The sequence below is a fragment of the Patiria miniata genome, unplaced genomic scaffold (genome assembly GCF_015706575.1).
Source record: "Patiria miniata isolate m_02_andy unplaced genomic scaffold, ASM1570657v1 HiC_scaffold_19, whole genome shotgun sequence".
NCBI lineage: Eukaryota > Metazoa > Echinodermata > Asteroidea > Valvatida > Asterinidae > Patiria > Patiria miniata.
In genome coordinates, this window is record NW_024037057.1 from 8,291,804 (window position 1) to 8,318,769 (window position 26,966).

At 40.5% G+C, this 26,966-nt stretch overlaps 1 protein-coding gene across 1 annotated transcript in view; it reads right to left on the minus strand.

Moving 5' to 3' along the window:
* Positions 1–887: 887 nt before the first annotated feature.
* Positions 888–26,966, minus strand: part of LOC119725639 (MAM and LDL-receptor class A domain-containing protein 1-like) — an 89,109-nt gene continuing 63,030 nt past the window's right edge. The window contains exons 97-133 of the mRNA XM_038197118.1: positions 26,705–26,821; positions 26,146–26,289; positions 24,991–25,253; positions 24,193–24,406; positions 23,383–23,514; positions 22,127–22,218; positions 21,286–21,450; positions 20,786–20,915; positions 20,376–20,501; positions 19,761–19,907; positions 19,009–19,274; positions 18,323–18,536; positions 17,565–17,720; positions 17,144–17,241; positions 16,191–16,361; positions 15,836–16,088; positions 15,526–15,663; positions 15,126–15,376; positions 14,429–14,636; positions 13,401–13,547; positions 12,930–13,027; positions 11,171–11,341; positions 10,875–10,958; positions 10,543–10,699; positions 10,066–10,200; positions 9,573–9,754; positions 9,024–9,189; positions 8,772–8,897; positions 8,418–8,540; positions 7,515–7,663; positions 6,476–6,680; positions 5,684–5,845; positions 4,923–4,976; positions 4,565–4,664; positions 3,852–3,945; positions 3,242–3,301; positions 888–2,238 (exon numbers count right to left, since the gene is read on the minus strand). Of these exons, the coding sequence (XP_038053046.1) occupies positions 2,155–2,238; positions 3,242–3,301; positions 3,852–3,945; positions 4,565–4,664; positions 4,923–4,976; positions 5,684–5,845; positions 6,476–6,680; positions 7,515–7,663; positions 8,418–8,540; positions 8,772–8,897; positions 9,024–9,189; positions 9,573–9,754; positions 10,066–10,200; positions 10,543–10,699; positions 10,875–10,958; positions 11,171–11,341; positions 12,930–13,027; positions 13,401–13,547; positions 14,429–14,636; positions 15,126–15,376; positions 15,526–15,663; positions 15,836–16,088; positions 16,191–16,361; positions 17,144–17,241; positions 17,565–17,720; positions 18,323–18,536; positions 19,009–19,274; positions 19,761–19,907; positions 20,376–20,501; positions 20,786–20,915; positions 21,286–21,450; positions 22,127–22,218; positions 23,383–23,514; positions 24,193–24,406; positions 24,991–25,253; positions 26,146–26,289; positions 26,705–26,821 (5,582 nt within the window). The 3' untranslated portion in view covers positions 888–2,154. The remainder of the gene's footprint in view (positions 2,239–3,241; positions 3,302–3,851; positions 3,946–4,564; positions 4,665–4,922; positions 4,977–5,683; positions 5,846–6,475; positions 6,681–7,514; positions 7,664–8,417; positions 8,541–8,771; positions 8,898–9,023; positions 9,190–9,572; positions 9,755–10,065; positions 10,201–10,542; positions 10,700–10,874; positions 10,959–11,170; positions 11,342–12,929; positions 13,028–13,400; positions 13,548–14,428; positions 14,637–15,125; positions 15,377–15,525; positions 15,664–15,835; positions 16,089–16,190; positions 16,362–17,143; positions 17,242–17,564; positions 17,721–18,322; positions 18,537–19,008; positions 19,275–19,760; positions 19,908–20,375; positions 20,502–20,785; positions 20,916–21,285; positions 21,451–22,126; positions 22,219–23,382; positions 23,515–24,192; positions 24,407–24,990; positions 25,254–26,145; positions 26,290–26,704; positions 26,822–26,966) is intronic.

Consider the following 26,966-nt stretch of genomic DNA (forward strand, 5'->3'; position numbering starts at 1 on the left):
ACTGCTCACTTAAAGAAAAAATTATTTCGTATGATATTTAGCAAGATTTATTTAAATATTCCGCCGGCTGGCAATCAAGGCGCGTCATACATGTATGCACAATAGCTGGTAGGCATAATAGCTAACTAATTTTTATAACAGTGGGTATTTATATAGCGCACGTATCCACCAGGACTGGTGCTCAAGGCGCGTCATCATTATTATCCCTGCTCAATAGGCCCATGAAACATTCCAAATACCATCTCAGCTCCCTGGGGAGTATACAGCTCGATGCAGCCTGTTAGGCGCAAGGAAGCTAATTCAATCACAATAACCATCTCTGCCCTCACAGGTATCCATTTACTCCTGGGTGGAGAGAAGCAATGAGGCACAAGGGCACACGCACCATGACCCCAGGCTGGACTCGAACCCACAACCTGCAGCTTAACCCGAAGATCACGAATCAAATGCCCTTAACTACGAGGCCACGTGCACAAGTCAGAAATGCATTTTTTTTCCCCAAAATGATTTATTCCATCTAAAATCCATGCAATTACAACAACTTGATGTTTGTATTTCTTTCTTTTAATTACCATATTCCTACAAAAGCAGTCTATATAGTAATTCAGGGTTCGACTTAAACGGTAGCCCGCTAGCCAAATGCTTGTTAAACCAGCGGCGGGCTTGTCCAACTATTCCAAACTTAGCCTGGCTGGCCAGTCAAAAAATATTGGTCTACGGCAAAGATGAAAGGACATGAAGAAATAAACCATTCTATTCAGAAAGCAAACATGTATCAATTTGTGTCCTGTTTTAAAAACTGTTTAGGGTAAAATTATTAGATTTGTTTATTAAAAACATTAACAAGATTGCCTCAGGATACACGTTTTACGTGTATAAACACTGTTGTTTGTGAGACACTCTATAAAAGAAAAACTTGCAGGCTAGTGAACATGCCCGCGGGCTAGTCTGTTTCAGTAGCCCGCCTGGCTCGTGGAAAAAAAGTTAAGGTCGAACCCTGGTATTTTTAAGTGCTTTCTTATTCAAAGAAAAATTGAACCATTACCAATTTTCTTACTGTAAACTTTACATTGGAGAAGTAAAACAATACTATTTGAAAAAGATGCAAAACAAATGACAGAATATAAATGGGTATCAAAACATAAAAGCCAGTTAAAAAAAGTTAACAAGGTTCTCGTCCGACCTGCTTCTTTTCTTTCCCGGCCGCCTCCTTTAAAAAAAATCCATTTGTAATATATTTTGCATATATTGTAAATATATTGCCTTTTTATTTGTTTCTAACAAAATTGAAGCTATGTTAAAAGGGTAATGGCTCCTATTTGGACGCCATTTTGTATCAGCAAAATAGTCGAGAACATTGAAAAATCCATCCGCTACCTTGAAAAATTCACTATCTTGGAAAAACAATTCTGCCGTTTTCATTTTTTATCAAAAAGGCTTGACGAGAACATACTTATTTTTAACTTGTCTTAAGTGTAAAAATTATGCGATGCCATACGAAGTTTATATCTATCTTTAGTGTTTCAACATTTCCAAGCATCTAATATTTATGCACGTAAGTGCAAATTTCTGATGTTTTACATTTTCTAGCCTACATACAATGAATATCAAATATACTACATACAAGAAATATTAACCCATTCCCTTAAAAAGGACCAAGGGCGGAACAAATGTATTCAAACAAATAGATCATTCACGAATTGGTTTGTTGACAAGCATATAAATCCTAAAAATTAGTTTTATTGAACTCATCAGGGTGGTTACACTTTAAGCCTATTTAGTGTTCTATGAATGTGCACAGTTCACACGGCAAGTCAATTCACACAGAAAATCTCACATTTTTTTCTATTTAAAAGAGATCTTGGTCCAAGTTCTAACATTGTTTAAAAAAAACACAAATTTCATTTACTGGTTCCTATGAGACAGATGTTAAGTTTGATATTAATATTTAAAATTTTGTCCAGAAAAAGAGCTTAGCATGAATAAGAAAAGAAGCACTCGTAATAAGGATAATGAAATTAAAGCTATACGTGATTACCAGTATATATTTAAGAAGTCATTATACTTTCAAAGAAACCACATAGTCCATTTTGTTTTGTATTTCATAGCATCTAATTCATGGAGTGTTGATTCCGTGAGTCTTTGTTGTTCAAGTTATGAGTCTGTTTCATTGTCCAGTGGTAGGGTGACTGGATGGGTGCCGTAGGTCGGGTTGCTGAAACTACCACCTCTGGGCTTCTGCAAATCACAAAAATGAGCAAAAATAAACATCCTAGTTTGTACACAACTTTTATAAACAACTGTGTCCCTATGGCTCTCCTTCACTTGACGGACAGGGCCAAGCAGAGGAGAGCCATAGGGAGAAAGTAGGCCAACCCAGAACAGACTGGACAACGGCCTTAAAACCGACGACGATGATGTACATAACTTTTATGAACAACTACTTGATAGCATGATGCGATATATGATAACCATAGGAGAGCCATGTTTTTGGTATTTGACTTTCCGAGGAAGGCTTCATCGGATGCTTCGTTCGTGATGTAACAATTATCAGCTTTGCTTATCAGCTGTGGAGTTTTATAGAGATTGTATTGCTGTTGTGGTGGCTGTTCGGGTTGTGGTTTTTGGATGTGGTTGTGGTTGTGGTAGGGCGTTTGTGATTGTTGTGGCTTCGGGTGGTTGTGGTGGTTGTGGTTTGCAGTGATGGTGGTTGTGGAGGTTATAGTAGTTGCAGTAGTTGTGGTTTGGGGTTGTGTTGGTTGTGGTTGTTGTTGTGGATGTTGAGGTTTGGGGCAGTTGTGGTTGTAGTGGTTGTGGTTTGGGGTGGCTGTGGTGTTTGAAGTATTTGTAGTAGTTGTAGTAGTTGTGGTAGTAGTGGTTTGGGGTTATATATGGTGGTTGTGGTGGTTGTGGTTGCATGTTGTTGTGGATGTTATGGTTTGGAACAGTTGTGGTTGTAGTGGTTGTGGTTTGGGGTTGTGGTGGTTATGGTGGTTGTAGTAGATGAGGACGGGTGGTAGTTATGTGGTTATTGTGGTTGTTGATGTTGTGGATGTTGTGGTAGCCGAAGACGACAAAGAAATGTGAGATGGCAAGCCCCTGATTAACATCCCTGGAAAAACCCACACAATGCACTCATGGTCATGGGTGATATTCGAGCCCTGGTTATTGGAGCTTGAAGGCAAGGGACAGTACGAATGCAGCTGACTTCCTATGCATACAAATTCTTCAATGTACTCACAGCGTGGGGCACGTCAAGCTTTGATGAAAACATGCCTGGGTCGTAGCCTGCTGCTGAAAACTGAAATACAAAGCGGGCTAAAATTAGAAGTGAATTACCAAAAAAGGGGTGAAGTTAGAATGAGTTCAGGGAAGGAATATCCTCTCTTTACGAAAAGTAAACCAGCCCAGGCCATTCCACTGACAAACAGTTGTATAAATGGGAAATCATATTGGATTGGACTTTTGTATTTTAAAATTGAATTGATTTTCATAAATGAGTGGCAATTATTATAGTTTTTGGTTTTTAAATGTATACTCTCAAGGCTTGGGAAGTTTGTTTTAACCAGTTGGTGCAGGCATTATTTTAACATTGACCGGACCCAGGCGCGGGATTGTTTTTCACGAACCTCGATGCCAGACGGGTTCAGGCCGTTATCTGTGGGTAGCACACCCTGATATTTCCGGCCTTGCTCGCTGCGAGCGGGTCGCAGACAGATATTTTCAGCCTCGCTCATCGCGTGTTTTTCTACTCTGAATACAGCAAAACCTTTGCGTGTATACATGTCATCCTACGTGAACCAGTTAAGAAACAGGCTGAATTTTTTTCAATACTTGTCTGAGAAACTTACGTCCGTGAGAACTGAGTCGAAAGCCTGGTCGCCTACGTAAGCTGGGTTGCTCATGGCAACGTTGCTGTGTTCCCTTGGAATATCCCCAAAACGTCTGAAAATGAGATAAGATTAAATTATGTTAATTGAATTAAGTGTGGATTTAATTTTTTCATCCTTTTTTTCTTTTACGAGGTACAAACATGAAGTAAGTAAGGTGGAGTTTACAAAGTGTGGTCTTTAATGTCAGTGTTGGCAAAGGGTCCCTGAAATTTAGACTTCAGCCATTTTTTTAATCTTGGCTATAAAAGTTAAGAGAAGAAGTGGATGAACATTAGCTTAACCCTCCAATTGCCACCATGTCAAAATTTGGATTCAGCCTCAATCCTCCAAAATCATCCGTTAATTCTTGAATTAAATGTAGGGCTGATCATTGCCTCAATCCTTCAAAATCCTCCAATCACTGTTAATGGGTTGAGGCAGTGCCGATGACATTCAGAAGCAGTGTGGATGACATCAAGCACAATGCAGGGCTCAATTTTGCATGGCTGAACATAATGCTGGGTACAGCCTATGAACTCTACACAATGCATACTCGAAAATCAACCCACACTTTTTGCCATTCAGCCTCAATCCTCCAAAAACTTCTAAAACTACCCGGAGGAATTAGGAAGATTGAGGAAAGTAGGATTAAGAAAATCAAAGGTTATAACAGACTTGAAGCTCAGGCTTACTTGCTGTGTTGCACTCGCTTCGAGTACAGAAAAGCAACCATCACGATCAAGATGACGACCAAAACACCGGCGATAATGGCGATTGCTATAATTACAGAATCTGTGGACAAAAAAAAAAAACAATTTCAAAAGTTCTTTCTTATGCAAGCACATTCTCTCAATTATTGTACTTCAATGTTTGCACATTTACAAGTTATAATGTGTGCTATATGTTGGTTCTTGGTAGCATTTTAGTTATAAAAAAAATTGAACTACAAACCAAATACATGTCAGGAATATACCTTTGTCATTTCCAGAAATTAATTATAATTCAAGCATTTTTGAAAGAATGTAACAGGTGGGATATTATTGGACTTACTGTTTGAGCCAGTTTGTGGCGCACCTGTTGGAGGATTGGGCACTGAGGTGTTACCTAGGAAAACAAGAAAATAGAAAATGGCAATCAGTGACAACGTATTAAATGCAATGTTCAACATTTGCTTTTGCTGCAATTTTCAGAAATAAATGGATTTGGAGGACTAGTATGTTATAGCAGATATTGTTAAACTGACTTGTTTCACGTTATAGGCTTGTAAATGCAGCAAAAAAAAACAAGAAAAACCAATCATGTTCTTGTAGTCTGGTTCCGACCCCACTTAAGATGAAACGGAGCAATTTATAGACTTTGGGAAAAGAGAATCAGCCTAGCAGGGTTGTACCCTTCACAGGAGTGTGATCAATTGCAAAGAAATTGCAGAAGAACTAAATATGCAAAATTAGGAGCGGTTTTTGAAAAAAAAACAGTTTTCTCCAATGCTGGTCGGCCGGCCACCGTTGGAAAAATACCATTTATCTTGAAAATGTGAGCACACCAGGAGCTATCACTTTACAGGATGCCTTGGACTGTCAGTCCCTAACAATCCAGTGAGGTATTTCGTGATAATTTGATCATTTCCTTTTTTGATGTTTGCAAATGTTGTATCTACCCTTTAAGAACTCTCAAACTCATTGCTGCATGTGCACCTATGCATGTCCAGGTGAGAACAGCGCATGTGCAGATATTACTGCTTAATGCACGTTACACTTGAAAATCGATTAAATATTTCAAATTGCCAACAGAGCAGTTAGTGAGGTACTTACTGCATCCAAGAGTTGTTGATTCATCTAAGCCGTCCCTCGGACAATCTACGACTCCGTCACAGACCCAAGAGGATGGGATACAGATGCGATCGTTGGGACAGAAGACGAAACTACCGTCTGAAACGCCACACATTCCAGGGATTGGGGTGGGCACGGCAGTATCTGGAAAAGGTTGAAATGAAACAAAAATAAAAACTGTAAGGCTTGCCGAAATTGCAAAAGTTGGATCGTTTACCTACCATGTGGTTATTGTCCATGATGGTTTTATGGTATATTTTTAAAAGATTACTTTATACAATAGGTTATTATTTGAAGTTTTATAGAATCATATTATCGTTGCTCTGGTATAAGGGCGGGGAGAGGAAAATGTAAAATAACGACAAAAACATCTAGTTGTAAACAATCAAACATGAAACGGACGTGTTCATGTTTGTGCACAAACATAAATAAGACAAAACCTTAAATATAAAAAAAAAAAAAACCAAAAAAAAATCACAAATTGGTTTAAATCTGTCTGTCGAAATTTACTAGCTAACCAATTTCCCCATCAACGCTGTCTGCACAATGCTAATCATTGACATATTACCTGATCACTGAAATAAATTTTAAAAAATGTCCATTTTCCTGAACTAACATCCTATATGTATTGACTTCAACAACTACATGTAAGCTATCCCCCACCTTTGAAATATCCTAAATCGGGCACCGATAACGCAAAATTTTATTTCAAGGAATTTTTCAAGACTAATTGGTAGGAACAATAAGTCTTAAAACCCTGTTCTCCACACATACCAGGATTGACACAGCTCGGGGTGAATGTGACATCGTCGATCGCAATATCTGACGCCGCGCTGCTCCCAACAGCGCCCTCAAACACCACTTTAAAGCTCCCGTCGCTGACGATTGCCGCACTGCCGTAGGCCCAGTCATCGCCTTGGTCACCGTCAGTGCTCCAAACTGGCGTCATGACAGACGTAGTGGTTGACATCATGTACACCTGTAGGTAAAATTAGAGAACGAAGCATTGGAAAATATCAGGGATGAGTTTTAATCATGGGAGCATGCTCGCAAATGTTCCTGAATGGGACGATAACATCACTCAGTAATTGTTGCCAAAATGGCAGGCCCAGTTTACAGTCTAACTATGTAGACAGTTGCCAGGCATGCAACTGGGAATTTTTTTAAAAATTAGATAACTCCAAACAACACAAGGCTTTGTACAGTATTTTTCAATCTTTAATGGCAACCATGAGAAGTAAAAAACGAGGCAATCCGCGAATCCGAGGCGCCTGAGTGGCTTCTGAAGTTTTTTACTTTTTATTTCAACTGAGTTCTCCACTTGTGTAGTCAAGGTACTTGTGATTGTTCACAAGTGCATCACAAGTCCGCTCACATGTAACACAGTCCCAAGTCAAATTGGTTTGTGATTGACTTGTGATGGACTTCTGATGGACTTGTGATGGACTTGGGATGGACTTGTGATGGACTTGTGATGGACTTGTGATGGACTTCTGATGGACTTGTGATGGACTTGGGATGGACTTGTGATGGACTTGTGATGGACTTGGGATGGACTTGTGATGGACTTGTGATGGACTTGTGATGGACTTGTGATGGACTTGGGATGGACTTGTGATGGACTTGTGATGGACTTGTGATGGACTTGTGATGGACTTGTGATGGACTTGTGGTGACTTATGATCCATCACAAGCATCTTGCCTAAAACACGAGAGTTCTCACGCATGTTTCATTCCTCACTTAATCCTGTAAAACCAACATGTAATAACATCACACGAAAAAGCGGTTAATGATTTCTGCTGTATTTGTTACCTTGAGTGAGCCAATGTTTCCGCCGTTCATGTGATACCAGAATCGTACCCTGCAGGCTCCGCTGTTAGCAGGGTATTCGGCAGCGGTTGCCATCCTGGCTAGGTCCCCACGCTGCTGAGCCGAGCCACTGATGTACATGAACTTGCCACCTACGGAATGAAAGCACAGAATTCAGATTAATTAATGAGCCCTGGTAAAAGTATGTCCCCTGTACCACCCCAAACAGCCTGCCTGTTACTCCCCATACAGCCCTAAATCGCCCTGCCTGATACTCCCTGTACTTCCCCAAACCACCCTGCCTGTTACTCCCTGTACAGCTCCAAACCACCCTGCCTGATACTCCCTGTACTGCCCCAAACCACCCTGCCCGTTATTCCCTGTACTGCCCCAAACCACCCTGCCTGTTACTTCCTGTACTGCCCCAAATCGCCCTGCCTGTTACTCCCTGTATATACCGCCCCAAACCACCCTGCCTGTTACTCCCTGTACAGCCCCAAACCACCCTGCCTGTTACTCCCTGTACAGCCCCAAACCACCCTGCCTGTTACTCCCTGTACAGCCCCAAACCGCCCTGCCTGTTACTCCCTGTACAGCCCCAAACCACCCTGCCTGTTACTCCCTGTATTGCCCCAAACCGCCCTGCCTGTTACTCCCTGTACTGCCCCAAACCACCCTGCCTGTTACTCCCTGTACTGCCCCAAACCACCCTGCCTGTTACTCCCTGTACTGCCCAAACAGCCCTGCCTGTTACTCCCAATACAGCCCTAAATGGCCCTGCCTGTTACTCCCTTCACTGCCCCGAACAGCATTCTCTGGTTTTATGGCTTCATCACAAAGTAAAAAGTGTGATACAATTTATTCAGGACCGAGTAGAAATTGTTTTGTTACGATCCGTTTCGTTACCTTTTCCATGATCGTCACCAATTGCTGGAGTGCTGCTTCCAAGCAGCCAATCAAATTCATCGTCAGTCATCTGTGCCCAGCTACAGGCCGTACCGTCGTCAAAATCACATCCAGTATAAGAAGCTGGGAGAATAAACAAAACCAAAAATTTCTTTTGAATTTTCAAAATATGTAAATATATTCGTACAAAAATAATTCCAGGAATTGTAACAAACGTGAGTTGACATAGTTATCTCTATATACACCATTAATTTGTGTCGCACTGAGCTCAAGACATAGACAAAATTGTGGCTACGCTCCTTCTTGCTAAAACATTCTTGCTAAAACACACAGTGAATGAGGTTGTTGTCTTACCGCAGTTGTTTTCATCGGAAGCATCGAAGCAGTCAGGTTTCTTGTCACAAAGCACAGTCTGCATCACGCACTCCCCGCTCCCGCACTTGAACTGATCGGTGTTGCACGTTTCTGTCTTGCCGAGACCTAATAAAAGAAATACTCAAAGAAATTATGGACAATACTTAGAGTGCAACGACTTTAATATGTTTTCATTAAAATAACATTAGTGGGCATGAGTTTTGATCGAAATGAACAGCAGGACTTTAATACCGATGGCGCACTGTTGAGCAAATTCGATGTCATCGACAGCAACGACGCCCGATTGGCCCGAACCGAAGGCGGCTTCAATCTGAATGGCAAAGCTGGTCTGTTCGCCGATCTGAATCTCGCCTGTGGACTGCCAGCTGGCTTGCTGGTTGGAACTCTCAAACAGCTTCTGAAATATGAAAATAAAATATGTATCCCACCAAATGTTCAAAGGTTGGTACTGACGAAATTTACCAAATGGAAGCAAAAATGAAAAATGTAAAGATATATAATAATATGTGTATTGAATAATGGTAAATTATGTTATGTTGTATTTTAAGTCAACTAAATGAGACATAAATTTACAGTAAAACAAAATAAGAAATAGAGAAATTATTTCGATTGGATTTTAGGATTCTTGACATCAATTACTATAGATTTTGGTTTTAGCAGATGTCTTTAAAGTGTTTTGTGAAGAGTAATGTCAATCAGAGTTTACTACCAAACAATATATGTGATGCGGGAAAGAATAATATGCCGAACTTTGAAATATTCAAAATCTCATGGTTTTACCTGTGTTGTCGTTGATGCTGCAGTCTTTAAGTAAACGCTGATGGAGTTAAGTGAGTTGCCATTGAGATAAAAGAAGAAACTAATATCACACAAGGCGCTGGATCGTTGGTACATCAGAGAGCTCAGAACGGCACGACCGGTGTTTGCAAAGTTCAGCTGGGGCACGATGATCATGAAATGACCTGAGAAAAGAAATTGACGCAAAGAGTAAAACTAATGCCATAAACACACCTCCAGTTGCAATGGACCCTTCCTGCCTGTCAATCAAACTGTGCGCATTGACCAATCAGATCACATCTCTTGGTCACAAATCAAAGGTGGGCGGGGCCAATAGCCAAATCTGGAATGATCCATTGAGAATTGGGTGAGTAAAATGTGTTACATGAAAAAAAAAAAAACTTCACCCATCACTTTATCAAAAACAATTTCCAGATAAACTTGGCTTGATGTTCAGGGGTAATAGTAATGACACATTGATGAGGGAGCAGTGTACCTTGACTTGTTTCCGTTGTATGGTCATTCACTGGTTCCCCGTCAGTGGGCCGACCATAACGCCACTCAAGTCCGTCGGAGACGGCACTGTACCATCCGCAAGCATTACTGTCAGTTTCAAAACGACACTCGGAGCCTGAAAGTTACAAAATATTAAACATAAAAATAACAAGCGTCACAGTGAATCTTGTCAAGGCCAACAAGGTAATTTGGTTTTATTTGCGACATACCTTCGAGGTTCATCAAGAATATTTTTTTTTGAATTTTTCGTCCCACCTCTGAAACTGAACATTTTGTTTTCATTCTTTTATCTTTCTACAACTTTATTCAGAATTACAAGCTACCACAAGTGCTTTTACAGAATCCCCAGTTTCATTACCAGAATTAATAAAAACAGTATCAATAAATTGGACAGCAAAAGGGAAAAAAGTCCCCCCCCCCCCTTCCCTGCCCCCTTCTTTGAATCTGCGTTCCTCACCGCACGTGTTTTCGTCGGAAGAGTCACTGCATTGCGATGTCAGATCACAGTGCTGTGATTGGCTGTAGCATCCCGTCGATGTCAGGCAGGCGTAGCGACCGTCTGGGCAGTAGAGGTTGGTGTCACCTCGCAGCGGCTCACTGGGAAGATCACTTCCCTGAGGACGGAAAAAAAATTGGAAAATAACCGGAAAACGACGGGAAGTGAATAATGGAAAACCATGGAAAGTGAATAATGGAAAACAATGGGAAATGAACAATGGAAAACTACTCTCTGGTTAGTCTGAAAAACATATAATTACTGTAAAAAAAAGGCTAAAATTTGATGTTTACCTTGGCACAACCAGTTGAGAAGGAGACATCATCGATAGCGACGCTACCTCGTGGACTGGTACCTGTCATTCCCTCAATTACAATCTAGATAAGATAATCAATTAAAGAAAAATGATTAAACCATTCCCTTCAAGTTGGTTTATACATTTATCAAGCAATAAACACAAGGTCATACAATGTAATACAAGAGCTTATGGGCTGAGAAATGGCTCAACTGCTGCCTCCCTGTTCCCAAAAAGAAAATTGCTGGTGCAGAATTTCTAACCAAACCAAATTGTAATATTTCTCCGACTTGCCTCAAAGTCCACCCCCGGGTTGTTGACGGGCAGCGACCTGAGATGCCATGCGTCGCCTTGGGAACCAGTGATGCGATCCATCTGAGGCAAAGCGTTGCTAAGATACGAGGTACGCTGACGGACGACGATGGTGCCTGCATCGTCCCCGTTCATGTAGTACCAGAAACGAACCTAGAAACGAATTCAAAATCATCAGGTTCGTGCTAAGAGATATTTATGTTTTCTCCAAGGACAATGATTTTCTACTTCTATTTTCAGAACTGGTTGTTTGAATTGGTAAAATACGACCTTGACATGGAGCACTGTGGTCAAATGGTTACAGTGTCAAACACAGTGCTTGTGTTCTTGGGCAGGACATTTTACTACAATCGACATAGCAGTAATGGGTACCTGTGATGGTACAGACCAGATTGCGCTGATCTCAAATAGGTGCAAAAACCAGTCTCATGGCCGAATGAAGGGGGGTAATAATTGCGAAGTGATTAGAGAGTTGGGTGTATAAAGTGCTACATAATAAGCTCCACCAAGAAGGTTATGTTTTCATCGGCGTTGGTTGGTTATTCTGTTAACAGGATAACTGAAAAAGTTATGGACAGACTTTCATGACATTTTTTTAGGGGTTGTCCTTGGTACAAGTACAAATCGATTTGATTTTGTAAGTGATCCGGATCTGGGTCTGGATGCAGGAATTTGTTAAAGGATTCTTCACCATGATGTATGTGCGAATATGCAGAGACGTGTGTAGGTAACGCAGCGTGTAGTCTATGAGCACATAACGCACACACCATGAAACCAACAGGTCAATGGACTCGACCAGTTGATACTATGCAATGAGCAATAAATTATAGTGGATGTGCCCATGGGATATGCGAGTATATCTATTGGGTGTACTGACAATATGGCGGGGAATTATTCAGCCTTGGCAGGGGTTTGCGTCTCTGAGTGCTTTCTAGTTAGCTCTATATTAAGGGAATAAATGTGTGCTCCGGAGGTTTTTATCACTCTGTTTAATACCACTTAGAGTCTGGGTGCTGATAATTACCCGAGCCGGAGGCGAGGGTAATTATCAGCACCCAGACTCTAAGTGGTATTAAACAGAGTGATAAATACCGACGGAGTACATATTTATTCCCATTCATAAATACCTTTTCGGTAAAAAAAAATCATATAATTCGTGCAAAACATCCCGATTTTGTTCAACAAATTCACTTTATGCTTTTTGAATCATCCCTCCTGCAAAATAATGGAGTGTTCAGCTGGCGAGTAAGATGAAAACAACCCTTTTATGGAGATTGACGCGCGCGTATCATGTTCTATGCGATGTCGCGCAGAACGCACCTGGCGCGTTGCGTTTTGAATTTAGAACTATAAAATTCTAACTCCCTGGTAGTGTTGCGCATGCCTACGTGAGGATTGTGAACGTTCAACCAATTAAACGATAAGAGGCACTGGATTTTTAGGAGTCCACATTTTATTGTGACACTGGAAAAGTGTTTAAGACCAGCTAGCCATGTCTTTATCATCCGTTTAATACCGGCCACGTGACGGGCTCTCGACCAATAGGAATGGCTAAACTGTCTGAGGTATTTATGAATTATTATTAATAGTAAACATTTTCAACACTGAGCTTAACAGCCACAGCCTAGCGATGATGAGCTGTGCACTATTCACTGAATGTTAAACCACATTGATTTCATTCCGTATAATTCAGGCAATTTAAACAATACTTGAAGAGTTATTGTTCAGATGTTCCGCTTACATAGCAGTTGTTGCTTAGTCTGCTGATTGAGGGACTTCCAAGTCTGGCAACATCGGTACTTCGTCTCGGCCAAGAGGAATCAATGTACAAGTACTTGCCTAGAAATATAAAGAGCAAAGAGAAAGTTAGACGTTTGTAAATTTCCATTGGAAAACAGAACATTAAATCTGCAACTTTCCTACAATAGATACATCATGGTCAGGGTGCGACACCACCGAACTGAAAGCAGCAGCTTTGGAAAGACGGGCTGTGGTGAGAGCGGAGCCAGTGATCCCGACTGTGTATAACTTGAGGAGACCACGGGCAAATCCTATGTCTAACAAATGAAATGAACTTTCCTACGAAAATTATGCTTTCGTCAGGGTATTTTTCCTATTAAATGACTAAATTTGTAAAATATTCTTCTCTTTTACTTGAATTTTATGTCTGAGAGGGTGTGGCTGGATTTTTAATATTGCCGTTATTACTTGCCTTCATTTGAATTCCTCGAGTGGTCGTTGATTGGTCCGACGCTCGGACCCCCGGCTCCATCTGTCCTCATCGACCAATCAAAATCGTCGTCGTATTCCTGGTGCCACTTGCAGAGGTCTGCGTCGAAACTGCAGCTGAGTGAAGTGTCTGGAAAAGAGACTAACTCGGGTGAATTTCATTTTAAGTTGGCCAAGATAAATGTATGTTTCTCCTTAGATGATAAGAAATCCCAATTTCCACAAAGCAAAACCTGTCTTTGCTAAAAACAAAATCCCTTTACTAAGCTTATATATAGTATTGGACCTAGACATTCTTACTACAAACGAAAACTTTTTCCAAAAAAAGCCGGACATTTTGAAAATCTTCTTTCAACCAAGGTTTCAAATATGATTCCAGACACTAACCAGCTAGTCATAGTACCGCCCCAAATCGCCCTACCTATTACTCCCTGTAGCACCTGAAAACCGCCTGAGCACTCTATGGTTTGATTGATTCTTTAGTGAATAAACACAATGTAATACAATTGAATACAACGTAATACAATGTAATACACAGTAATACAATGTAATACACTGTAATACAATGTAATACACTGTAATTCAATGTAATACAATGTAATACAATGTAATACAATGTAATTCAATGTAAAACACTGTAATACAATGTAATACAAAGTAATACACAGTAAGACAATGTAATACAATGCAATACAATGCAATACAATGTAGTACAATGTAACACAATGTAGTACAATGTAACACAATGTAATACAATGTAATACAATGTAATACAATTTAAAACAATGTAATTCAAAGTAATACAATGTAATACAATATAGTACAATGTAATACAATGTAATACAATGTAGTACAATGTAATACAATGTAATACAATGTAATACAATGTAATACAATGTAATACAATGTAGTACAGGTGCTAATGGGTATATTAGTACACAATACTGTTACAATTCCTTTGAGCCCAAGAATTTAGTAACCACTGAAAATATCTGAATACACCACTCTTACCACAACTGCTTTCGTCGCTACCGTCCATGCAATCATCCCTGTAGTCACACAATGACGTCATGTCAACACACAGCGAGTTACTGCATTGGAACTGATCGTCGTTGCACGGCACTCCGGTGATCGGTGGAGGCGAGCAGCTGTAGAAGGAGACGTCGTCGATTGAGATGCCACCCGAGAACGTCGCAGATCGTCTGGCTTCAATAATCACCTGAGAAATGCAAGAAATTAGTGAGATAAAATTTCTTTTATTGTCAATAAAAAAAATTGACAAAAAAAGCAATAATATTTCAATTGTGCTTGTTTGTGCTTAACTGTAAATTCAATAGTACTAGGTGGTATAAAATCAAGATAAAATGGAACGTTTATGTTTTCCTTGGTTAACCATTGGAAAAATATGGTTATCAATGTAAAAATTAATTTTCTTCATTGTTTAAAAGTCAGAATGAAATGGTATTTCTAATGTTATATAAATTTATTTATATTAACAAATAATTTTTTTCTATGAATAACCAGTAAGCTAGGAAGGTTAATATTCTTTTTAATTGTTCACACTATGATGTTTCTTTAATCTAAAGCTTGAACAAAATGTATAACTTGCATAAATTTGCATATAATTGACCAAATTTGCATAAATATGAACAATTATTCATACATTTGAACACAGTTGCATAATTATCACATTAAAGCTGTGACTCACATTGTAGTTGGTGCCAGCGCCCAGAACCATCTCAGCTTTCTGCCACTGTGACCCCTGCGAACCGCTGATGTAACCAATGGTGGCATTCACACCGCCTTGTGATGTAGAGACGCTCAGCGAACCCACGTTGGTACCCGTCATGTAGTACCAGAAATCTAGCTTGCAGTTCGTGTTTGTTTCAGAGAGTGTAGCTGACGTCATGGCTGTCACGCCAGCGGTGTCAGACTTGCTCATTGCATTGGCATAGTAACCTGAAAACAAGACGACATGAAGTCTTTGACATTAAATGCCGTAATCAGACAAAAGTATTACACCTTTATTTCTGTTTTATGAATTGCTTGAATTCCACAAAAAAAGCAGAAATTGATGAAACATCGTCCGTTTAATGGTGGATACGAACCAAGGGTTGACTGTGAGGTGTGGTCAGTCGCCGGCCGATTCTGGTCACCTCCGTTGCCCTGGACCAACGACCAATAGAAATCACCGTCTGATAACTCCCAGTGGCACGAGCCAGAATCAAAGTCACACTTTGATTGGACTGTGAGAGAATGGGAAAATTGACAAGGTTTGATTATGAACCAATAGAAATTAGTGTTTGATGAAAATCTGAAAATAAACAGAGACATAGCTCTGAACACTAATTTCAACATGGGCTAATTTTAATTTTCAGTTCCGAATGTTCCAGACAAGACATCTTTATGGAGACATACCACAGTTGCTTTCGTCAGCCCCGTCAAGGCAATCTTTCTTGAAGTCGCAAACGTTGATTCCGCTGATACATCTGTCGTCCACAGCGCAGTAGAACTGGCCCTCCGAGCACTGGCCGGAGCCTGTGGGAGGCGGGGAGGTTGCCGGGGCAACGGGAAGGTTACCGGTGTAGGACTGGCAACCGGGCGTCAGGCTGGTGTCATCAATGGCGATGTCACCCCCGGCAACGTCGCCTACAGAGGCTTGAATGACAATCTGAAGACAAGAAAGACTATATTCAGTGATACAGTCTTAAAAAAAAAAAAAACAGAGATTTCGCTAGCTTAAAAGAGGGACAATATTTTAAGACTTGCAAACCTGGAATGGTGTGCTGGTTGTCACGGCAACCTCTGCTCGCCTCCAGACATCAGCTTGGTTACCATTCTTTGACCAGATCGTCTGGGCGAGGTAGTTACTGTTGTCATAGGAACGCAGCATCACTTTCAGGTCTTGGATGTTCGCACCAAACATGTGATAGAAGAAGCGAAACTGTGAAAGAGAAAAAATTGTATCTTAAAGGGAATATACATCATTTGCTTTTGCTGTAATTTTCAGAAATGGATGGAATTGGGGGGTTGAAAATATAAAGCAAATATAGTTACACTGACTTTTTGGAGGTTTTGGGTTCGAAAATGCTATAAAAACCAAGAAAAACGATCATTTTCCTGTAGTCTGGTTCCCTGACTCCATATAAGAAGAAACAGAGCAGTTTACATAAATTGGGGAATTGTAAGGTCAGGGAACCAGTCTAGCTGGCTCGTACCCGTTCATAGGTTTGTAATCGATTGCAAACAAGTGTAATGGTCAATTGGGGCCAGTATTTGAAAAAAAGCCAGTTGTTTCCAACGCTGATCGGCCGATCAGCGTTGGAAATTGATACAAAAATACCACTTTTCTTGAAAATGACAGCATACCAGGTGCCATAATTTTACAGGATGCTTTAGACGGTCATTTACCAACATCCTATTAAGGTATTTCGCAAAAACTTGGTAGTTTTATTTTTCGATGTTTGCAAATGTTGTATATTCCCTTTAATACTGAAGTAATGTTTCAAACTTTTTTTAATTCCAGACGTGAAACTGACAATTCTTAAACCAAAAAGTTGCTAGCCTAAAGAACATTTAGATGGAATTTTTTTTTTTTAAATCCTATATACCAGAAAAACCAGTTCCAAGCCATTGTGTATCGTTACTCATATCTTAGGCAATGAGATATGGACAAGTTTTCAAACCGGATCTGAGTTTAGAAATTCAGAAATCAGTCAAGCAAACCTTGCAATCGTTGCCAGACGGCACAGTGTACTTGGGGCTGAGGAGTTGGGCCGTCTTTTCAAAGTTGCCAGGGGAGGAGTCCACGAACATGTAGTAACCTGCAAAATTTGGCAAAATATCTGATAATTAATATCCCAATCATTCCAAAGGCAATATTGTAATTTAGGGATATTCTTCTCATAGTAATACTAACACAAATGCTGAGCAAAGGTAGAAGACAAAATATATTTTTCAATACAGAATCAAGAAATAACTTCAAAACGATTTTACTTGTCTCTTGAAAGAGGGCAGATCATATTGGGAAAGCATGCCTCAGGTAATATGCTCATTCTTTAATTAGTTTTTTTGTTTGTAAATTTTTATTTTCTAGATGTTTGTTTTTCTTTACTGAGAGGTTCTGTTGTATTGGTTAATGACTCACCCTCACTAGACCCCAAGGTGTGGTCCCTGGATGGTCCTGTGTCAGGGGAGGCTGACATGCCTTTTAATCTCATCCAATCAAAGCCGTCCGTGCCCGTGGGCTGCGTCCAATCACAGAGATCGTTTTCAAAGCTGCACATCCTGTGGCCGCTGGTTACTGTCGGAGGGAGATACAACAAATATGCAGACCTTGAATTTCCAATTAGAGGTCTAGAATGGTCAAATATTAAATCTGGTTCGTTAGTTGGACGTCAGTTCATTTTAAACCACGCCCACTGGCCATTAAGTAGCATTGCAACCATTGGAAGCGGAAGCTGACGCAACTTGAGTGTTTATCCAATGGGCGCTAGTAATCAGTGGTGCGCGCGTGTGTATGACGTTTTTACTAACGAACCGGATAGCTGAGAAGGAAATCTAGTTTCCTGGCTAGTTGCCAAGTAAACAGAAAATTATGTCAATAAACAGATTTTTATGCAAAAAAACCGAGAAAATTGTGTAAATAAACAGAAAATTATGCAAATAAACAGAAAATTATGCAAATGAGACATAGGAACACAAGAAACAGAGAAACTGATCACTACAACTTCTGTAAATTCTGCCAACTTTTGATGTTGAAGCAGCTGTGACACAAAAACTTCTGCCCAAAGATGACATCACGGTTGTTGCTTATGAATATGGAAATTTGCATTAGCATATGAAAGTGGCTGACTCCACCCCTCATTGACATTGTGTTAATGCAAGTCATAGGCAAAGACTCACTGCAAGACTGAAGATCCTCGTCCGTCGCATCGCCGCAATCATCCGACCAATCACAGACCAGACTCTTGTCCACGCAGGCCTTGTTGTCGCACCAGAAGTTACTGGAGGTGTCACATGATAGGGCGGGGTCCGGCAGGGCGCAGCCGGTGAATTTGATGTCGTCAAGAGCGATCATGCCCTGGTAGTTGGAATTACGCTCCTTACGGAATTTCAGCTGGAATTTAAAAAAAGGAAGAAAAATTTCTTAAAAATACATTATGTATGTTTTGTACATGATTTTTTTTTCAGACTGAATGAAAAGGGTGTGGTCTAATCCAAAAAGGGTGTGGCCTTGAAAATGTGCTTTGCCTAATTCAAATATGGGTGTGGGTTAATCAAAATATGGTTGTTTCCTTAATCAAATATGGTTTTGGCCTAATCCAAATGCGGTTGTTTCCTTAATCAAATATGGGTGTGGCCTAGTTTATATATGGGTGTGGCCTAATTTATATGTGGGTGTGGTCTAATCTGAAATGGGTGTACCCTAATAAAATATGGGTGTGGCTAATCCAAAAAAGGGTGTGCCCTTATCTACAATGGTTTGTACAATTTTGCACCCTTATTTGTACTGAATCATAATAGGTGTAACCTAATCCAAAATAGGTGTGGCCTACTCCAAAATGGGCGTGGTCTAATCTCCAAATTACCATGAAAGGTGACTGCCTCCTCCCAATACCAACAGTCAGTTGTTTCCATTGGCTGCCCTGGTCATCGCTGTTGACCCAAAGCACAGACTCGGTGCGATCTGATTGGTCGACCAACACCAGGAGCAGTTCACCGACATTCAGGCCGTTGATGATGTACCATATTTCCAAGACGCAATTGGCCGAGGCGACAGTGTAGGCGGGGCCTACCATGAGTGCGACTTGGTCCACGGAGGTCTGACCGAAGGGCGCAATGTACATGTAGTGACCTGTGGGATAATACCCAAAAAAGGGAAGATATGCTCAACAAATTTTGTGGAGAACATATTTTCTCTGGCCATGCATCTACTGTACAGTATCGCTTTACATACTTATTTTAATTTAACCCTTAAAAACTTTCTCTTCACAGTCAGCTGTAAAGTGCTCATTTTTTTACTAAGACTTTTGTTATTAGCAACTTTTGAAAACATAATGAATTGCAATATCTCTTTGACAAAACTGAAACCATTCTCGATCCATGTCAGTATATACTATATTGTTGTCTCCAATGGGTACTACTTTCAGCCAACATTTTGTCTGATTGTGTGGGATATTCTTTAATTTTTCATTTTTCATTATTTAGGCAAAACATATTCAATGAAGGGGTTTTAATCTCAGTATCAAACTAATTATATACTACAATCTGCCACCATTCACCAGCTTACACAAATGTTACTCTGAAATTGAAAACAAAAAGAATTACACTAAAACTGTACCGGTGTCAGTAGAGAGTGTGTGGTCAGTCCTGGGTGCAACGTTTGGTGTCGCTGAGGTGTCAAGTCCAGTAGCCCGATGCCAGTCAAAGTTGTCTACAGTAGTCTCCATCCAGCCGCAAGAATCGCTCTCAAGGTCACAGAAGGTTGCTGCAGATGTGAGATGTGAATTAATATATGATAATGCTGCTTGAATAAAGGTTAACAGAAAAGTAGCGGCAGAAAAAGTATGTGAAGAATTCGAGGATTGAAACAGTTAGCAACGACAAAGTCGATTGATTACTTTTTGTCAGGTATTCAGAATGCCTCTAAGAGTCTAGTCAATGGAAAAATAATATATCGAGAATTCCAGCATTACGAAAGGAAGTTTAGTGTCCATGACAGAGCCAATTAACCATGATATCTAATTAATGATTCAGAGAAACGATCCAAAACTCCTAGTCTGTAATCTCCTTGACCATTACTAGATGAGGGATGTATCAGATTTAAAAAATACAATTTTAGGTTTATTCATTGAGCTCTATTTTGAAATGGGTTTTGTGTTTAAGTTTTGAGACTTTCCCTCAGTCACGTATCCCCACCCCTCCCTCCCCCTCCACCTTCGCGGCCAACACTTACGACAAGAGGCCTCATCTGATTGGTCAGGACACTGCATCTTGAAGTCGCACATCTGCTCCGCGGGAATGCACGTGAAGTCACGACACTGGAATTGCACGTCTGAACAGACTCTGGGGACCGTGGTCACTGATCAAATATGGACAAAAATAATCCGTCAAGTTATATCATAGATTTATAAACAGTTGCACAAATCCTATCATAACTTTTTTTTCGAAAATGGTTAATATTTGCAGGTAAGCACTTTGGAGGGCACAAACAAAAACAGAGGAAATTACAAATTTCAGATTACAAATTACAACTTTCTCCATTGTTTTATGAAAAAAACATTACAGCATGCTGGTTAGGGGAAAAGTTGCCTGACTTGGAGAAATGTAAGAACATAATCTTTGGTAGAAAATTGAAAACTTTACTTATGACTGGTTCCGGTGTTGTGAGGACAGGCAGGGATGATGAGGACGGCACGCACTCAGGAGTCAAAGAGACGTCGTCAAGGGAGATGTCACCATGGGAACCAGCTCCTCTGACTGCCTCAATGACGATCTGAGTGAATCACGAGAGTCAGGAGTTTAGGTTTGGACTCGAGAGGAAAGTTAGAGGAAATATTAATGGAGCTCCTTGGTCCAGCTGTTACGATGTTCGAGTCACGTGCGATGGTAAAGTGGGTTTGAAACCTGACAGGAACATGGTGCCTGTGCTCTTGGGCAAGACACTTTACGACAATTACAGTCAAATAACAGAATAGGATGACACACCCAATTGTTCAAGTCAGCAAAGTTACACATGTTTTCTGCAAAGTTTTTATAGGTGTTGAACTTACGTCAAGGAACAAAAAATGTGTCATGAAAGACCAAACCTAATATAAATATCCAAGAATAGTTTATAATTTATTCAAATAAACAAGTTCAAGTACCTGATAGGGGTCATTGTAGTTTATATCAACAGAAGCTCGTCTCCACCATTCGTTATTTTCTCCTTCGACTTTCCACATCAACGTCAGTGGGCCGTTGACTTCCGTGCGTGTGTAGACGCTGAGCGATCCGACGTCTTGCCCAATCATGTGGTAGAAGAAGCGAATCTGGAAATATTAAAAAGTAACCATGCAATAATTATGGGGTTACATTTATTATTGGTAGTTTAGACACCTCGCTCTAAAAATGAAAATATTTTACTTTCATTAACGTTTGAGAAAATTCCAGTGTCCAGCTTCGCTCTTTTCTGGTATTCACAATTAATTTTCTTGATGAAAGGTCCTTGAACTTACGACAAAAAGTAGCTGCCTTTTCAAATTATTAAATTTTAAAATAACCAAGCCATAATTTAGTGATACTAATTTGTTCAAAGCAGAAACCTCATTCTAAATATGAAACTATGTTACTTTCATAATCACTTGAAAAATATTCTAGTTTAATTGGTGTGTGTCCATTTCCTTTGTGTCCCCGTTAATAACAATTTTCCTTACCAAAGGCGGATAAGTTCCTTGTAACTCACGACAAAAAAATAAACATGCCTTTTCAAAACATTTACATTAATTAATCAAACAATGTTAAATAAACGTTACCTAGAATATCAAACACAAAAACATTTGAAAGAGCTAGATGACTTTTATCCTTTCTGATATAAAAAGAGAACCGTTTCTGCTTACAGAAGTAAAAACAGGCTACCAGTCATGATATGTGTATTTGTTTTCACAGGTTGCCAGCCTAACTTCACTAAGCAGCTTTTCTTCTGCTTAGCAGCAATATGGCACTCACTGTGCAAGTTGATGAAGGGTTTTCAAGGACAGGGCCAGCTAGACGAGCTCGCTGATTCTTCGTTTGAGATGTGCCGATGGTGACAAAATATCCTGATTACACAGGGAGAAAAAAAAATGAGAAAAAGTCAATGTTGGTGACAATTTGAGGACTTTTTATTAGGGAAGTGTGATTTTTACTCGGTTGCAGAGTGCTTTTTATTATGTCACGAAATAAACCACCACTCCACAAATTGTTCTCGCCCAAACTCAACCAAGAATGCAGCACCATTTCTGTTTGCATGTGGATATTTAAATTAATTTGACCCCCATGTCATAGGTCTTGGGTCGATGACCTGATGGTCAAGCTCAGAATCTGTAGTGAGACTTAAGCCCGGTTCATACTCGGCGCGAAAGCGAACGCGAACGCGAACGCGAATTTGTGACATCATGGCAAGTATTCGCGCTGCAAATTCGTAAAAGTTTAACACATTTCAACTCGGGCGAATTTCGCAGCGAATGTTTCATGACGCCAAATTCGCTTCGCATTCGCTTTCGCATGAAGTATGAACCGGGCTTTATGCCGTGTTCGAATCACTCGGCTTCACCCGATAATAACAAGCCATGGAAGCCACTGGCTAGCGGCTGCAGCCATTTCCCATAGACTTGTATGTTATCGCTAGCCATAGCCAATGATTCGGACACAGCCTTACAGAGCTTTCTCCACCTTAATACAAAGAATGTCTTAAAGCCCGAGTCCATCATTTGCAGCTATCCAAAAAAGTAACTGGTGTAATTATTGTTGAAAAACATACTGGTTGAAAGAAAGTAAGGGGACTAAACTCCCTGTGAAATTGTCCTTTCTGGCAAGCTCTCATTTTGAAGAAATCAACGAAAGAAGGCATTTCCAACGGTGCTTCTTAAGAAGCACCGTAGGAAAATTTAAATTAGTTGTTCGTTTTGTTATTCGGCGCAGCGCGCACAAGCATTGGAACGACGCACAGGCGCGCGCGGTTGCTATAATTCGTCGGATCAGTGCGCGACATCGCGTAAAGCTGCAATTCAAAACAATTCGAAACATGATTTTATATAGCAACTTTTGATTTTAAATTGAGATCCTAGAATGCTGTTTTTCTCGGAATATGAAGCTGAAGCTGAGCTGAAACTTCATCAAGTAAGTTGTTCAATATCCTTCATTAGATTTTGAACACTTTTGTTGCTTCAAACGAACAAAATGCACTAATTACAAATGATGGACTATAGCTTTAAAGCACGCACCATTTTGGGAGTCTGTGGTGTGATCTTCCAGACCCATGGCTGACCCATGCACTCTCAGCCAGTCTGCCTCCTCTGTCGTCAGCTGTTCCCAGTTGCACAAGCTGCTCTCAAAGTCGCAACGGGTGTACGAACCTTAAGAGAAAGTTGAACGAAATTTGAGACCATTGATTTTGCAAATACTTGTGTTAACTGGGCAGATTTAAACAATTCACAACTGACGTTGAGTCGGTAAATTGGCTCACTGCTTCAGCCGATCAATGTCTAATCTCAAGGTATGCAAGAAGTTAAGGGTACACGACTATCTTTAATTGTAAATGTCATATTCAAGCAAAAATGGTCTTACAAAACTGCTAGAATCAGTTGAACAAGGGAAAAGTTGACTGAGGCGGGTTTGAACCTGAAACCACTCGAATACTGTACCAGTGCTCTCGCAACTGATACTGTATACCAAGCCTTACATTGGCTGTTGCTTTATTTGTCGGAAAATTTAATTTAGGTTGATACAGGGAGTAACAGGCAGGAGGATTTCGGGCAGTATTTAGGGAGTAACAGGCAGGGCAGTTTGGGGCAGTACAGGGAGTAACAGGCAGGGTGGTTTGGAGCAGTACAGGGAGTAACAGCCAGGGAGGTTTGGGGCAGTACAGGGAGTATCAGGCAGGGTGGTTTGGGGCAGTACAGGGAGTAACAGGCAGGGTGGTTTGGGGCAGTACAGGGAGTAACAGGCAGGGTGGTTTGGGGCAGTACAGGGAGTAACAGGCAGGGCAGTTTGGGGCAGTTTGGGACGGTACACGAGCTGACGAGGCAACTCACTGCAAGATTGTTCGTCTGAGCTGTCACAACAGTCTAGCTGGTAATCACACTTGCCGGATACCGGGTAGCAGTGATTAGAGCTGCATCGATCCTGACCAGAGGGGCAACTGGACAAGGTCGGGAGGTTGTAGGCGCAGTTATCAAAACGGAGGTCATCAACGGCGAAGCCAGACTCTGAGGCAGTCACTTGGAGGTCCTGTACGTCTACCACAATCTTATGGGAAACACAGAACCATTTGAGTTTTAATCTGAAATTGTCAATCTTTAATCTAGGGGTGAGATTGTCAATTTAAACAAAGCTCTGAAAATTGGATAAAAGGTCTGATAGATGCATTTCTTTCTCTACTGATAATGACTTTCACTCAGATTCCAAAAGTCTGATTTCAGATAAAAGTATGAAAAGAATTTCATGGCTGTTATTGGGCACAGAATTTGAGTCTACCACTAGAGTAGAGTGCCACAGTCTTCAATGTTTGTTTTGTCCTTATTCATGTCTTTAGCTTTCAATATAAAACCATACATTTGTGCTTATAATCATATTTCTGGTTATTAAATCTACATCTATTTCTGTGTCTGACTCAAATATTAAGAATAATTTACCTTTATTTCAGCTCCTAGTTTAATTACTCTTCAGTTATAGTTACTCAATAAATAATTATCATGTCTTGTAATTTTCAGCAAAATGGAAATAAGTGAATCAACGAATTGAAAATTAAATCAACATTCCAGATAGTTTCTCAACCAAATCTCGGTCAAATCTTGGTTCAAACTTGGCACTCTATCGACATCAAAACTCACCTGGAAATCAGCCAGACAGTTGGGTATATCCGTGCTCTGCATATTCCATCTGTTGTACGGCCCGATGTTGTCAGAGACTTTCCCCAACACTCTCTCCTTGTCGCCATACCGGACGGAGACCGTGATGTCGCCGTAGGACACGCCAAACATGTAGTAGTAGAGGTTGAACTTGCAGCCGACGCCGGCCAGATGGTAGGTTCTAGATACAAGCTTGCCATGCTGGTTAACGGAGGTTTCTGAGCCGTCGACGTAGATGTAAAATCCTACGAGAAATGGAAAGGTGACCGTCAGCATCCAAGTAAACAATATAGCGCAGTACGATGAAAACAAGAATGAAGTTTGCAGCCGATTCCATGAGGATAATATTTTTTTCAATGAAGCGGTGTTGCTTCTGAAAGAACCGATGTTTCCCCCAAGTTTTGAAGAGTATACTCTGTCTGTCTTCAGGAGAATAAGAATGGACGAATACATTTCAGAGGCTTGTTTAGAAATCTTTCGTGAGCTATTAGTTATTCTCGGAAGAGCCTGTGTAAATGTAACTCAACCCTCTATCAAGGGGTATGCTTCCCCTTTATGATTTGTCTTCTCAGCAAAGGTATGGCACTTTGCCACAAAAAAGAAATCCTGGAGTTTTATTATATTTCTTTTATGTCAGGTTTATGTAAATCTTATTCAGGTTTATGTAAATATTGGGTACTTTGCCTTCGATTCAAACTGGCAAGCCGATTTTAGCTAACTTGGTGATGGAAGACGCCTATACAAGTCGGCTGGTACTTGCAGGTTCGAGACCCACCAAAGTGAATTTGTAAATTCCTTTTCCGCAAGCTTTTAAAACACAATTAAGCAGAGGGTTACAGGTTTGAGTCCTGCCCAAGTGAATTTGTGAATTATTTTCTCATCATGAGCTTTAGGTGGTTTAGTGTGGTTGTGAACCTCGTCTGTTGATGTCACTATTTATCCAGGTGAAACAGTGACTTCCTTTCTCACAAGAATGAAGGTTGCGGGTTCGAATCCCACCCGAGTGAAGCTCTTTGAACGCTCTGAACATACAGTGCTTGCAACACATCAGTGAAGGGCTCAAACCAAATTCCACAAACTACAGTAAATATATCTCAAGCTGTACAGAGAGTCTGTCTATATTCCCTCTGTCATTACCTGGTGGGTTGGTTGCCGTATGATCAAACACCGGACCGCCGAACGTATCGATCTCGTTGCCGTCCCGCATCTTCCAGTCAAAGTCGTCGCTCTGGACCTGAGTCCAGCCACAGAATGTCTGGTCCTCAAACGTGCACACGGACGCTGAGAGAAATAAACATTATCAAGTGAACAAAAATTTACGTCAAAAAAGTGGGAGAAATGAATGAAACTGTAAACAAATCCTGTAATTTTTTGGTTGTCGTAACTTTAAAATTAAGGGGAGAAAGGGATGGATAAAATCTGAAATTACATTTCAAACCTGTTTATGTCTTTAATACAAATATCAAGAGGAGGAGCTTCTCTTACGAGAATCATAATTTTAAAATTTACTACTCTGTTAATTAATCATACATTAAATTTTTATGTCTCATTAAAAAGCTGGTATCTCATGTTTAATAACATTATTGCTCCTGGTGGTACAATACTGTGCCCATCCTAAGAGAAACAGACAATACACTTTCAACTCTACTACGTTTTCCATAAAATGAAAAGTAAATAATTATCCAAATAAACGTACGGCATGCGGCCTCATCTGATCCGTCACTGCAGTCAAATCGGAAATCGCATTGGAGGTCATGAGACAGGCACGTCCCGTCGGTACATCGGAACTCGCCAACCTGGCATTGAGGGTGGGCTGTGGACACGAAGAAGATGAAGACGGTTTAGTTATGACGTAATTAAAGATAGACGGCTAGGGCCAGAGTTAATTAAACCATTGCAGTACACAGTACTCTCCGAAACAATGAGCGAACTCATGATCAGAGGGTCAGGGGTTCGAA